At 35.3% G+C, this 15,647-nt stretch overlaps 1 protein-coding gene across 4 annotated transcripts in view; it reads right to left on the bottom strand.

The window, feature by feature from the left end:
• Positions 1 to 436: 436 nt before the first annotated feature.
• Positions 437 to 15,647, bottom strand: part of LOC122656541 (ribonuclease 2) — a 90,965-nt gene continuing 75,754 nt past the window's right edge. For all 4 annotated transcript variants that reach the window (XM_043851101.1, XM_043851103.1, XM_043851104.1 and 1 more), the window contains one exon: positions 437 to 610. In XM_043851101.1, coding sequence (XP_043707036.1) covers positions 555 to 610 — 56 coding nt within the window. In that variant the 3' untranslated portion in view covers positions 437 to 554. The remainder of the gene's footprint in view (positions 611 to 15,647) is intronic.

Here is a 15,647-nt window from a genome sequence, read left to right as displayed (position 1 = left end):
CGCTCCTATATGAGGAATTGGAGCGGGCAGGAATTGGAGGTGATAACAATTTGGGAGATGTTTGCCTCTGGCAAAGATGGGGAACACCTTCTCGGTGACCCCTCTCTTCCTATGGACGATAAAAAAGGCAGGGTAACAGCATATGCCATATCCACAATTCAATCTACTTTAATGGCTGTTTTATACGGATTAAGCTCCAGCAATCTCCTGCAAATTACTCATAGAACTGGTTCCTAGATAAAAAATTCTGAAACCTTTATTTCATGAAATACTATCCTTAAGATGGTTAAGGTCATCAACTGAAAGTTCATTACATTTACTGCCATGAAACCACAGGAAGCACATTAGATGTACACATTTACAGTGATAATCAGTTTCTTTTTATCGACTGTCAGAGCTGAAAAGAACATCGTTGTTAACAATGAAAGCTGGAGACTAGTGTTACACATACTTTACAAGGAAAGTGTGCTGTCTTAAGTAGTTGAAACAACTCTCAATAAGTTGTTTTCAAACATTATAGGAAGAAACATGCATCATCTATACCAAACAATATCCTAAAGAGCTTGTGCTTCAGATAGCCAAGGAACTGCAGCCGTATCATTTCTGAGACCTGCAAATCGGATTAGTTAAAATATAATCGTCAAACAAGCTTCACAAATGGGAAGATCAAAATCAAGTTTGGACGCCATCAGTGGCTTGAAGTGTCGATACAAATTAAATATTAGGAAATTTCAGTAAGCCCATGTGTAGCTTGATAAGGCAACAAAATTGGAAGACTTTTAGCCACCTCAATAAGTTCACGAGTGGCATGAAGCTGTGAAACAAATTGGAAGGCTCAAGCTTTTACTTCAGTAAGACCAAAGTCATGAAGGGTTGAAGCACTACAATTGAAGATCAAGCGCCTCAAAGCTTCAATGGCAAAGGACACCATCAACAAGTATTCATCATCGGCGTTGAAGACTTACGATTTTTTAATTGTATTGTATTTTCTTACATTTCTAGTTAGTAAGTGATTCTCATGGTAGCTCTTAGACCCATTGGACTTAGCCTCATAAGTCTCCAAATATGACTTAATGGTGTAACCTTAGTTGGGAAACTTTGCCTTTGACCATATGGAAACAATTTCGACTTAATGTGGTATATATGGCTTGGAATGATGACCAACACACTGTGGAGGTCAAATTGGCCAAGCCACAAAGTCACTAGCCCAAAGTAGACCAGCCGGATGATGTCCGGTCGATCAGTTTCTGCCAGAGGATGTTTTCCGAGAGCAGCCTAAATTGGACTGAGGGTCGGACAGATGATGAATTGAACCCGGACGATGTCTGGATGATGTACCGGTTGACCGACATTGACCGGAAACTTTTAACAATTATAAAGCGGTCATAATTATAACGGCTAATTCCCGAGGGGTCAACAGTCCAGACAGGGCGGCTAACCAACTCTGCTAAAATTAGAGCCATTGGGTATTCTAATAGCTCTATTTTGGAGCCTCTCTTCCTCCTCTATTTAAGAGAAGGTCAGAAGGAGTTGTCTAAGACTTTTAGGACTTCACTGGAATATTTAGTTTTGGGTTTTAGAGCTTAGTGAGAATATTCTCGTGCTTTTAACTTTATATTTTACCATGTAGAGGTTTTTCTGCTTAAGTTGTAAAATATAAAGTTAAAAGCACAAGAATATTCGCACTAAGCTCTAAAACCCAAAACTAAATATTAGAGCTTAGTGAGAATATTCTCGTGCATTATTGTAATTTGAGTCGAAACACTCAAAGACTCTTTGTAGTTTGATGGCTAACCTGATCAAAATGGATACCAAAGAGCACACAAAATGTGCTTTACCATAGTCAGAAACTTTCCATAACCTTTAGATTTCTCTTTGGTGCATAAACTACCAATTAAGCACGTTGTTGGGTCTGTCAAGACAGAAGACTAAAGAGCAGACCTCTAATTTATCCATTGATAACATTTCACTTATCAAAGTAGCTTGGATAAGGGGCTTCAAGAAATTAAAGCACAAAAAGAAAATTACATTAAAAAAGCACACAAAAGAAGATACATTTTGAAAACACAAGAAGGGATACACCGAAAGAACATAACAAGCAATTTAAAACAAAAACACACTCCTAACACAAAGACAAGCTTGAAACACAAAGCAAACTAGACAATTATTAATGTACAAGTCCTAAGAATCAATTAAGAGCAACACAAACGTAAGCGATCTAGCAAATCAAAACACACAAAAAAGAAATAGAAGTTCCAAATTCTCATAGAGGAAAATGAATATAATTCAGTTGACTTCTAATCATGCTTCCAAATATATGCCCTATTAGGCATGCATGAAAAGTAAGAGAGAGGAGAGAGATTGCCCATTTGTAGCAAATTCTTACCAATAATGCTGAACCCTTCTTAGGGTGATCCTCAAGTTTAGCAATCTCTTTAAAAGAGTTAAGTTTAAAACCCTTCAAGGTAATGCGCTCTCTTACATGAGATTTGTTAGTAATCAACCTAAATTCCATTAGAAACTTCATGGTATTGAAAACTACAAAATTAAACAAAGAAAGTACAAGAAATAAATGTCTCAGCTATTGCCCCTTGCTAGTCCCGAATTGCTCAGATATAGTCTAGACTTATAATTCAAGATCCTAAGATAGTTCAAGCGACTAAGGATTATTATACCTTACTACATGTAATACAATTAACTATGTGTAAGTCCAAGGCTTATATCAAGTTTAGCACCCATGCTCCTAAACATTTTGAAACATGGGTTGAACAGAATTTTGAAAACAAAACAAAACAAGAACAGAAACTGGAAGTAAACTGAACTCCTCGAACAAGAACACATACAAAGTCAAACTAAACAAGACATAACTTAAATGTTAAAACATGAGAGACACAGAAACATAAGAGCAAGTGAACAAAACAGAGAACAAACTATGCTAGCATGCAAAACTAAAAACAGTACATAAGCATGCAAGCATAACACTAATGCATTACCTAGGTGTGATTGGGTGAAGTCCCAACAACCACCTTTTTCTATATTGAGGTACTTTGAACATGTGGAGTTAAACAACAAGCATGTTCAATGCTTACCTTCTCAGCTTGGTACAGTTTTGATCCTTATTATGCTTGGTGGAGGCTAACCTCTTCTTGTTCCTTGTAAGTTGTCTCAAGTACTCGTTGATCTTGCCCTTTGATTGTTTTAGTTTGATGGCTAACCTGAACATGTAAGCACTTTTCTACTACTAGACAACTGTGTCCGGAGTCATTATACCGAGGATTACTCATTGAGCTACACAAAGCAACAAAAATTTGGCGCAATTCTACTACTAGAATCACTAATGGTCGACGAATTTTTGGTATAGATTTTAAAGTTGATTATATGTTTACTGAAGAACAAAAACAGCAAACTAATACTCTCATCACCAATTGTCTAAAACTTGACCAATTGGATGTACCATATGATCCGTTAATCGAGGCCGAAGAACTCATGGAAGCTGATTGAATCCTTCTTGAAGAACAACAAGGGACTGACACTTATTCCACCGATAGCGGAAATAGTGTTACTCAGCACAATATTGATAATATGGCTGAAGGATGACAAGTGGGGACAAACAAAAGCATATGCTTTTAAAAAGAAAAGCATAGCTTTAATAAAAAGTCTGGGAGTGACTGCACAGATAAGATTCGATCTTATCCTCCAACACACGAAGCAGACAAATGACCACCGACACAACGGTCGCTATTTATTTCACTTTTACTACAGTAGTAAAGTGACAAGCAAGGTATTAAATTTCGCGATATATCGGTATCTCGGGCCTATCGAGATATCCGAAATATCCGAAATATTGCATTTTTTCTGCAATATTTCGGGAGTCCATCTCGGTGGGTTTTTGGCCATATCTAGGCCTGATACTTCATGGACACCCTTATTTAAGCTAAATAAACACATTTAAACCTTCATATTGCAAAAAAATGAACTCAAAGTGGTGTTTTGGGCTTGCACCCTTGATTGACAGTATACGGTTGCCGACCCTAATGTATATAAATAGTTAAATACACATTGTTAGGCAGTTAAAGACATAAAAGAAATTTAAACAAAATAATTAAAACTCATTAGACATAATTCATAAATCATATTCTCATAAACTCCATAATAGTCAATGATTCAATAGTCAATACTCAATAGCTCAATAGTCAATACTTTAATAGGTAATACACAAAGTCACAACTCACAACTCACAAGTTCACAAATCAGTGAAATCACAACTTACAACTTACAAGAGAGACAAGACTCATAAGACTCACAACTCACAAGTGCTAATAATAATTGTTGTGCCTTCCTGGCTCAACCCCACTCATGGCCAAGGTATTAAATTTCGCAATATATCGGTATCTCGGGCCTACCGAGATATCCGAAATATGGCGAAATTTCGCCGAAATATTGCATTTTTTCTGCAATATTTCGGGAGTTCATCTCGGTGGGTTTTTGGCCATATCTAGGCCTGATACTTCATGGACACCCTTATTTAAGCTAAATAAACACATTTAAACCTTCATATTGCAAAAAAATGAACTCAAAGTGGTGTTTTGGGCTTGCACCCTTGATTGATAGTATACGGTTGCCGACCCTAATGAATATAAATAGTTACATACACATTGATTAGGCAATTAAAGACATAAAAGAAATTTAAACAAACTAATTAAAACTCATATGACATAATTCATAAATCATATTCTCATAAACTCCATAATAGTCAATGACTCAATAGTCAATACTCAATAGCTCAATAGTCAATACTTTAATAGGTAATACACAAAGTCACAACTCACAACTCACAAGTTCACAAATCAGTGAAATCACAACTTACAACTTACAAGAGACAAGACTCACAAGTCACAAGTCACAACTCACAAGTACTAATAATAGTTGTTGTGCCTTCCTAGCTCAACCCCACTCATGGCCCGCTGGAGTCGACGTCCATTGCTCTCTGTTTGAAGGACATATGTGGACCACGGTATAGTTTCGGAGAAGAACTGAGTGTAGCAGGCCAAAAACAGCCTCTGCCCAGCTCTCGGTCGATATTTCGACTGTTAGCTAGCGAAATATGGTATTTATAACAATGGTTTAATGAGTCACGTGAGGTCTTTTGTAACATTTCGGCGATATTTCGGTATATCGCCGAAATGTTACGAAATTGTCTTTTTTGGTTTCGCCTTCACATCTCGTCTCGGCCCTACTGAAATTACCGAAATTTTACGATATATCGACGATATATTGCAAAATTTTGTACCATGCTCATGCCCCGCTGGAGTCGACGTCCATTGCTCTCTGTTTGAAGGACATATGTGGACCACGGTATAGTTTTGGCGAAGAAACGAGTGTAGTTGGCCCAAAACAGCTTCTACCCAGCTCTCGGTCGATATTTCGACTCTTAGCTAGCGAAATATGGTATTTATAACAATGGTTTAATGAGTCACGTGAGGTCTTTTGTAACATTTCGGCGATATTTCGATATATCGCCGAAATGTCCCGAAATGTTACGAAATATCATCGAAATTTTATCTTTTTTGGTTTCGCCTTCACATCTCGTCTCGGCCCTATCGAAATTACCGAAATTTTGCGATATATCGGCAATATATCGCGCAATTTTGTACCATGGTGACAAGGCATATTGCTATTCATCAAATAGTAATTCTGGATTTCAAATTCCTTCAAATTTGTGGCCTATAAATAGAAGCTGAAGCAGATTGAGAAGTTTGTCCACAAAATTCCTTTTTTATAATATCTGTTAATTTTTTAAGCATTCTTTCACGACTTAAATCATCATTGAGTAAAGATGCTTTTTCAATTTTTCCTATTTCAGAATCTTCCCATTTTCTAAGGTATTGTAGAACATTTCCTTGTATTGTTCCGACAATGTAGTCCAAAAATTTTTCTTTGGTCCATGTGGTTCTATAGGTAGTGACAACCATGGCTAGAGATTGAACCCAGTCATCTATTGTTCTCTCATAATTTTTGTATATTATATGAGTTAAATCTAAATATGTACCGCCGGTGGCTACATGTTGTTTGTTTAAATCTTCTCTTCTATGTATAGTAGGAATAGGTTCTTCTTCAGAAGTGTTTTTTACTTCTTATAAAAGGGAATGACCAAAATCTGATCTTATACCAGTTGTGGTCGAAAATCATCATCTTTTTCAAGATGATCAGAGAAGTGTACTTTTCTTTTGCCTTTGGGATCAGAACTGTGTGATCAACTTCTATTTTTTCATTATCTAAGTCTGAGGTAGACTCGGAATTTGAATCAGATGTATCTGTGACTACAATTATATATTTGGTGTCTGAGTCATCAGAGAAAATCTGATAATCAATCATATTGAACAAAGATTCATGTTCAGAGTAGAGGTTTTGCATCATATGCAAAATTTTTTGGTTTTTGAAGAGATCATCTTCTTTGATGTATCTCTGTTTCCAATAATCCATTATTTCTATTAATGGGTCAATTTCGGAATTATCAAAAGTGAAAACTGACTCAGTTTCTTCTATTACATTAATAGTATTTCCATAATATAAAGAAGAATAGTAGGAATTAGAAGGTGTAATATAACCTTCTACAAAGACAGATAGTTGATCTAACAACGTTTGCATTTGTAGTTTGGTTTGCTCTTTTAGGTCTATATCTACTATAGTACTGAGAGTTTTTACCTCAGTGTCTAGTTTATCGATTTTTTTTATCGATTTTCTTAAAACAAGTAGTAGTTATATTTATTAACATATTTACTACATCACTAACAGAATTAATATTTTTGTTGTTTTTTGTTATATGGGGCACAATGATCATATAAAGTCTTATTTACTGTTCCTCCTGAAGATGCTAAACAATCTACTAAATCCATTTAGTTTGTTATTTTCTTTAGCAATAGAATTTGTACCTAAGACTGTCTTTGGTTATGAAGGAAAATTGTCCCGACTACGAATCTATGGACTTACTTGAACATCAACTTCCCAAAGATATATGGGTTTAACTCAAAGTACTCAGAAAAAACATACTATCAAGATAAGTAGACCATGTAGTGTAGTAGAAATCAAGGATAACTTCAATTTGTCCGAAGAGTTTCGATTCTTTGTTCAAGGAGTGTTTTCCTTTCTTGCAACTGAGCTAAGTTAGCAATTTGTTCGGCTAACCGTTGATATAAAGTAGAAGGAGGTGTAAGAGAACAAATTTGCAAATAACTTATCCTATATTCAAGATGATCTATATCTTGTTCGATATCATATATATCTTGTTCGACGTTAAATAAAATAAAAGAAAGATAACGAATTGTACGAACTATACGTTGCATAAAGAAAAATACCTGAGATACTTCTTGGTTAAAATTCTTGTAAAAACTTACAAGCGTTCTCTAAAAAGATAGGTCAGACGACAATATTATACTGATCCTCTAAACTCTCTAGATAGATAAACTATTACAAACTAGGAGCAGGAAATGTTTATCCTTGCTCTGATACCAAAACAAATAGACATGTGGAAGAAAGAAAGAAGTAGAGCAAAACTAGAACTAGAGAGAAAATAATTGTCAAATGCCAAGTGCGAAGTACCTTTTCAATCTGCTTTAGCTTCTATTTATAGGCCACGGATTTGAAAGAATTTGAAAATCCGGAATTACTATTTGATGAATAGCAATATGCCTTGTCACTTTACTATTATAGTAAAAGTAAAGTAAATAGTGACCATTGTATCGGTGATCATTTGTCTGCTTCGTGTGCTGGAGGATAAGTTCGAATCTAATCTGTGCAGTCGCTCCTAGATTTTTTATTAAAGCTATGCGTTTCTTTTTAAAAGCAGATGCTTTTATTTGTCCCCACCTGCCATCCTTTAGCCATATTATCAATATTGTGCTGAGTAACACTATCTCCATTGTCAGTGGAGTAAATATCAGTCCCTTGTTGTTCTTCAAGAAGAATTTGATCAGCTTCCATGAGTTCTTCGGCCTTGATTAACAGATCATATGGTACATCCAATTGTTCAAGTTTTAGACAATTGGTGATGAGAGTATCATTTTGCAGTTTTTGTTCTCCAGTAAACATATAATCAACTTCAAAATCTGTACAAAAAATTCGTCAACCGTCAGTGATTCTAGTAGTAGAATTGCGCCAAATTTTTGCAGCTATGTGTAGCTCAATGAGTGATCCTCGGTATAACAACTTAGAACACAGTTGTCTGGCTGATTGTAGAGCTATGTTATCTTCAATCTTTGGAGGGCCAACAAAGTCGTTTTCATTGGCTCGTCTAAAAAACCAAAACTAATATGGTTGGAAAAACTTGTCACGTTGTCTCCATCTAAGTGTTCCAAAAATGTCGATGACAATATGATTTTGAATGCGCCAGTTTTTAGTACAATGGTAGATCATGGTTTTGATCATCATAGGAAATTCATGCAAAATATGTGAATTGGGAAGGATAACAATTCTACCGACTAATCCCCATTTAATAGCATTAATTTCCCAAGATTCATTTTCTTATATATAAAATATAAGTCTTAGATGATTGAATTGATTTTCAAACATGTTTTTAAAATATTGTGTAAAAACATTTTTATATTTAAAATGTTGCCCTTGTTCGCAATAATGAGATATTTTTGAAAAAAATTCTGACGGAAAAAATTGCTTACATTTTTTGTACAGACAAATCCATTCAATTCGATAAAATTCACGATTTTTTTAAATTGTGCTTTCATCGAAAAGCTAGATCTTTTTTGAAATGATCTGCCAATTTTGCGGAAAGTTGACTGAGATGTTTTCGAAACAGTTTTTCTGTTCAGTAACATGTGCTTTCCAAGCTCCATTGATTTCTTGATAGATGTCTGTAAGAAGGTTTGGATTATAGAAGTCTGAAACTGGTTGAATTTCAGTGAAAGGAGGTGTGTTTGGATTTTTGGCTCCCTGTCTTTGAAGACTTGAGTTGTTTTGGATTTGTAAAGCTTCAATATAGGAAATTTCGTGCCAATAATTTGGCCAAAGGTTTTGAGCGAACTGGATTTAAGAAAGGTGAGTGTGAGCAATTGATTGTTGCCCGAATGTGTTAATAGGTTGATTACCTATTGAAACGTTTTGCGGAACAGAATCGTTGATTACAATCCCTTTGGTAGAATTGGATAGAACCATCGGTAATTGACCATTTTTAGGTTTCGGAGGTTGTATCCAGGGTTTTTTTCTTTATCTGGTGGTTGTCCAACCATGGCTGTTTTTAGCCTTTTTCTTTGCTAAGATAATCAGCAAGAACATTGTTAGTTCCCTTAATAAACTCTATCTCAAAAGTAAACTGACAGAGATAATTATATAAATTTACTTTTCGAGCATTTTCTTCTCGTCTCAGTTTAGCTTTGAGAAAATCTTTTACTGCTTGATTATCTGTTCTGATAAGAAATTTGTCTGATGCTAAATAGATTTTAAATCTATCTATGCCCTTTTTATGGCAAGTAACTCCTTTTCAAAAATAATCTATTTTAATTCATTGGGTTTAAATTTTCCTGAATTGTAACTACATACTTCTTGTTTTGGATTTTTCAATGGTTTGCATTTTAAAACGGTTCCCCACCGTTCATTGGAGGCATTTGTCTCTAAGATCATATAATCTCCTGTTTTAGGAAAATATATGAGAGGTAAATCTGAAATTTCTGCTTTTATAGATTTGATCAGAACAGTGTCTTCTAGTATCCAAGAAAATTTTTGATTATTTTTGAATTTTTCTAGCAGTGGTTTTTCTTTGTGGGAAAGATCTTTAATAAAAGTTCTTCCATAAATTAATATTCCTAGAAAACTTTGTAATTATTTTTTTTTCTTGTATTTCTATGAGAAAATCTTTTATTTTTACGAGTATATGGTCTTGTAGTTGAAGCCCATCTTTTGTGAGTGTTAATCCTAAGAACAATTGATGTTTTGTTCTAACTCAATTTTCTTTGGGCTAAGGATTATTCCATGTTTTTTAAAAATATCAGAAATAATAGAAAGATGATTTTTATGTTCTTTTGTTGTATTAGAGAACACTAAAATATCATCAATATATACAACACAAAAGGAAATATGATTGAATAGTTTATCCATCCATCTTTGAAAGGCTTGAGGGGCATTACGAAGGACAAAAGGCATAACTGTCCATTGATAATGCTTATAGTATGGAACACTAAATGCAGTTAATGCTTTTGATTCTTCTGTAAGTTTTATTTGCCAAAAACTTGATTTACAGTCGAATTTACTAAATCTTTGCATTTCTTACTTTGTTAATAAGAACATCTTTTCTAGGAATGAAATAGCCATCAAAAGCTAAGTGCTGATTTAAGCGACGATGATGAATGACCATTCTAGCTTTTCCTCATTTTATTTCAGCCTGATTTCTAACCATGAAAGCAGGGCTAGAGTGAGGACTGTTTGTTTCTTCAACTAGTCATTTAGCAAGTAAATCTACAATTTGAATATCAAATTCTTTAATGACTGCTTGCACATATAGTAATGGTTTTACTCTGATTACTTTGTTAGGGTCAGTAAGTTTTAAAGCACAGGAACGAAGGCTTTTATGCCATAATTTTAATAGATTTTCATCAAAATTAGAGTATAATTTTTTATAAAGCCAATGTTCTTCAGTTAATTGTTGTATCTGATGAACGTTAGGTATAGAAGCAAATCCTGTTTCACACCTATATTTATGATTAAATTGCAAAGGTATATTAACCATAGTGTTTTTTATGATTAGAGATACAGATTTCTCATCTATTGTAAGAGGAAAATAATTTTGTAAAAAACTATTTCCTAATATAAAATCTCCATGCATAAAAGAAAAACAAAGAATTTTTGGAATTATAAATTCTTGTTTATTAAGAATAATTGATATGTTGCAAACACTATAAATATAGTTGTCCGCGTCCGATCAAGTCGGTGGAAGGGTGTCACGTCGATAATCGAATGTCCCGCCATGGCGTTGCCATGGCGAGCATGTCGACCATGTTTAATTTTTTATTTTACGTATTTTTAATGTCATTTAGTATGCTATAATATATGTCCTATAACATCAAAAATCAACATGAAAAGTGTACTACACTACTACTAATATACTATGCCACTATGGTTTAATTCATGAAAGTGTAACTAATATCCATTAGTGTATATGAAAGTATGAAAAATTGAAAATATAGATTAACCTATCAAATAATTGAAAGCAATAGTAAAAATCAAATGATAGGCTAACTTTTGTTCTTTATGAAGCTTGATAGCAATAGTCTTTCTTTAGTGTATGTGATTTGGAGCAAAGCATCTAAGCTATTAAATGGTTTAAAAAAAAAAATTTTAATCTAACTTTTATATGTACAAATATCGACCGATATGCCAACATATCGTGGTATAAGCGTCCATGGCGACGCCATGGCGTCGCCATGGAAGCCATATCGAGCGATATATTGACATCCCACCATGGCGTAGTCGATATACCACCTCTCCCAACGCCGAGGGACGCCATGACAACTATGCTATAAATAACTTGTGTAGGGGTGCACGAAATACACGAAGTATTGATGGGTTGCTTCATTTTTGAACCAATACTCTATAGGTAAAGCATTCCATCGAATTTTTATTTTTTTTTTTTTTTTTTTTTTTTTTTTTTTTTTTTTTTTTTTTTTTTTTTTTAATTTTATTTTTTTTTTTATATTTATTTTTTTATTTTTTTCCTTAGTTGGAAGAAAAAATTATTTCATCATTATCAATCATTATTTGATGAAACATAATTAAAGACCTTATTTTTTCCTGTTTTAATTTTTATTTTTCAGAATTTTGCTTACTTGATTCAGTAGGCCATAAAAGAATTTGTACATTCTTATAACCTACATAATCTTTTGGGGGTAATTTTGGTGAGATATGTTTTGGTAGTGATAGATGTTTTGTTATTGTCCTTTTATCTCGCCTATTAAAATATAGGCTATTACCTAAAGCTTGTATGTCTATAGCAGGGTATTCTAGGGATTTCCTTGGAGCTATTTCAGTAATTAATCACTGTTTTGGTATACTGAGATCAGTTCAATTAACTAATCTATGTTGAATTTCTGTTTCAAACGGTTTTGGTTCGAAAAGCTCAACAATTCTTTTATCTATTGGATGTATAGATGTTTAAGTAACATTTGTAAGCTCATGCCAGGATTTCCAGCTTATGGCTAAATTATGACTGGTTAAGTTTAATCTAATTCCTTGTGTCTTAATTTTTAGTACCACTGAATCCTGTATGTTAGGATCAGTAACAGAAATGAAATAATTTGTTTTAATTTAAACCAAACGACTCCAGAAACCAGATTTGATTCCATTCCTCCTATTAGGGCAGAAATGGGATTATCCATAAATCGTTTATTCAAAACTGCAACAATTATAGGAGAATCAATCCCTTGTCTAAACAGAGCAGTTATTTCAATTTGGATTACCCTAATATGGATGTATTGTAGTTGAGGATGTTTTTTGCAAAGCCTCCGGATTTTTTCTTTACTAAATATAGGGATTTCTATACTAGCATTATCTGTTGCTTGAGTAATGGTATTTCAACGAGCTTGTTCAATATATCTTTTTGACAAAAAATTTAACTTGGAAAATTTGTATATATCTTCTTTTTTGAGCTCCTTTTGCTTTTTAAAAAGAGACATATCATAACATAAATCTCCGAGGATAAGGTTTGATAAGGGTACTATATCCTGTTCTTGATCGGAGACGGAAGCAAATTTTTCAAGAGTTTCTTGATTGTCGGTTTCTACAGTATTTACCATAAAAATAAGTTCCAAGTCTGAATCAGAATCTGTTTCACTTTTACTGTAAATAATATATAATATATCTTCCTTTTTAGTGATATTTTCACCGAAACAGACTTCTAGCATAGTTATTCTTATTAGGACAGGTAGTGGCGAAATGACCTATTTCTTGACAAAAGTAACATTTACAACTTGGTTTAGTAGATTTTGTATTTTTAAAATTTTGTCATTTTTTGCTAACAAACCTATGTTTTTTGGAAAAAGGTATTATTATTATACTTTTCACATATAAATTTTTTAGAGTATTTTTTATGTCTATTATGAGACGTTTTTTTGTCTCGTAGGATTACAGCCAAATTCCCATTCATTTTGTAAAAGTTTATTACTAGAGATGTCCCTATAGTCATTTTGACTTGTTTAACTGCTTTAGCTTCTAAACAGTGTGCGAGTAGCTGTCTATGGACATAGTTTAGTCTATTTCCCAAAGTGTCTGTACTAATTGTGTCAGTACAGTACTTAGCAAAATTTGTATTACAGATTTCGTCCCAAGGGGAACTAATTTATAGAAAAATTGTCCAAGCCAAAATTTTAATTGTTTTGAGTCAAGTAGACGATAATTCCGTTGAAATGTTTTTGCAAAGGAATCAAATTTACTCATATCACAAAGTTTATGTAATTGATATCATCTAGAAAAGAAAATTCTGAAGTTTGTCCATAAAATTCTTTTTTTATAATATCTGTTAATTTTGTAAGCATTCTTTCACGACTTAAATCATCACTGAGTAAAGATGCTTTTTCAGTTTTTCCTATTTCGGAATCTTCCCATTTTCTAAGGTATTGTAGAACATCTCCTTGTATTGTTCCAACAATGTAGTCCAAAAATTTTTCTTTGGTCCATGTGGTTCTATAGGTAGTGACAACTCTAACTAAAGATTGAGCCCAATCATCTATTGTTCTTTCATAATTTTTGAATAATATGACTTAAATCTAAATATGTACCATCGGTGGCTACATGCTGTTTGTTTAAATCTTCTCTTCTATGTGTAGTAGGAAGAGGTTCTTCTTCTTCAGAAGTGTTTTTTACTTCTTCTAAAAGGGAATGACCAAAATCTGATCTTATACCAGTTTGTGGTCGAAAATCATCATCTTTTTCGAGATGATCAGAGAAGTCTACTTTTCTCTTGCTTTTGGTATCAGAGGCAGTGTGATCAGCTTCTGTTTTTTCATTATCTGAGTCTGAGGTAGACTCGGAATTTGAATCAAATGTATTTATGACTACAACTATATTTTCGGTGTCTGAGTCACCAGAGAAAATCTGATAATCAATCATACTGAACAAGGATTCATGTTCAGAATAGAGGTTTCATCATATGCAAAAGTTTTTGTTTTTCGAAGAGATCATCTTCTTTGATGTATCTCTTCCTAAGCGAGGTCAGGGAGGAGCGGGTCCGATTGGAGCCGGGATTGAACTCGGGCAAGTTCGGACCGGCAAGAGGAAATACGAGAAGGAATATTGCCAAAGGTGGAAAGGTTCCAACGCTTGAGAGCAGATTTGGTGCGACAGAGCTTTTTAGCAAAGGCAATAAGGGTAAGGGAGGGGCAAAAGATTGGAGGGCACCACACTTGGAGGATGGTGGGGAGATAAAGGTGATGGGAGGTCCACATGTCGAAAAATTTGAAACGCTTGGGACCGAAAGAGGACTAGGTCTGGATAAGGAGGTGGCAAGGACAGTGATCAGATAAACCCTGGAGAAGGAAGTTGGTGTGAGAGTGAGGAAAAGTGGAAAGCCAGGATTTATTGATAAGGACACGGTCGAGCTTACAAGCTATCTAGTCAGGACCCACTCTCCGGTTATGCCAAGTGAGAGGAGAGCCTGACCATCTAAGGTCATCGAGGCCGAGGTCCTCGATACAATCATTAAAGGCATTGACAGAAGGGAGATCGAGGGGGCGCCCTCCAATTTTTCGGATTGGAATCTAACAACATTGAAGTCTCCACCCACTCCTCAAGGGAAGGAATTCATCCTAGATTTAAGGAGAGAGAGGTCGTTCCGAAGGGCCATGCGGTCGGCAGCCAGATTGTGGGCATAGACCATGGAGAGGAAGAGGGAAGAGGGGGAGTTGGGGAAAAAAAGGTAAAGATGAAGCAGCTGGGATGAGGAATGGGAAATGGAAATATGGATTTTAGAGGTGTCCCAAAGGATCCAAATACAGCCATGAGGAAAATGGTTGTAGCAGGAGAGAAAGGACCAAGAAAGAGCAATGGAGGCTGCAGTGCGAGTAGCGTTCTCTTGAAGAACGTAGGTTTCCAGAAGAGCGCAAAAGGAGGAATGAGTGGACTTGATAAGATATCTAATATCTTGGTGCTTTGATAGGGAGTTGAGACCCCTAACATTCCAAATGAATCCGGCGGCCATGAGGAGCTAAAGGGAAGTGGGCAAGGACGTCCTTGGGGGGACACTTCTGTATCTCTTGCGGGAGTAGGCAATAGCCAGGTTTCGAACAAAGGGTCACCAAGGGGTGGAAGGTCTGACAGGACCCAAGGGAAGGCGAGCCAGCTTAGCGGATAAGGATGAAGACTCGGGTTGACCGGAGGGATCATGGGGGGGAGGTCCACAAGAAGGGAGAGGATGAGGGAGTCCGAGATGGAGCGGGTTAGGGGAGGCCGGGAGGGGGGTTGGGGAGATGGGCTTGGTAAAGATGGGTTGGGGGGTTAAGATGGGGAGATTATAAGAAAAAGATTTGTTGATGATGTGGGGTTGTTGGGTCGGGTTAGAGGAGATATGGCTTGAAGGTTGGAGTGGGTGGGCCTATGGGAGAGGGAGTTAGATGAAGGTTTTTGAGCTTGAGAGGAGGTGGGCCTGTTGGAGA

This window comes from Telopea speciosissima, chromosome 3 (genome assembly GCF_018873765.1).
Source record: "Telopea speciosissima isolate NSW1024214 ecotype Mountain lineage chromosome 3, Tspe_v1, whole genome shotgun sequence".
In the NCBI taxonomy this organism is placed as follows: domain Eukaryota; kingdom Viridiplantae; phylum Streptophyta; class Magnoliopsida; order Proteales; family Proteaceae; genus Telopea; species Telopea speciosissima.
This window is presented reverse-complemented; position numbering and strand designations above follow the sequence as displayed.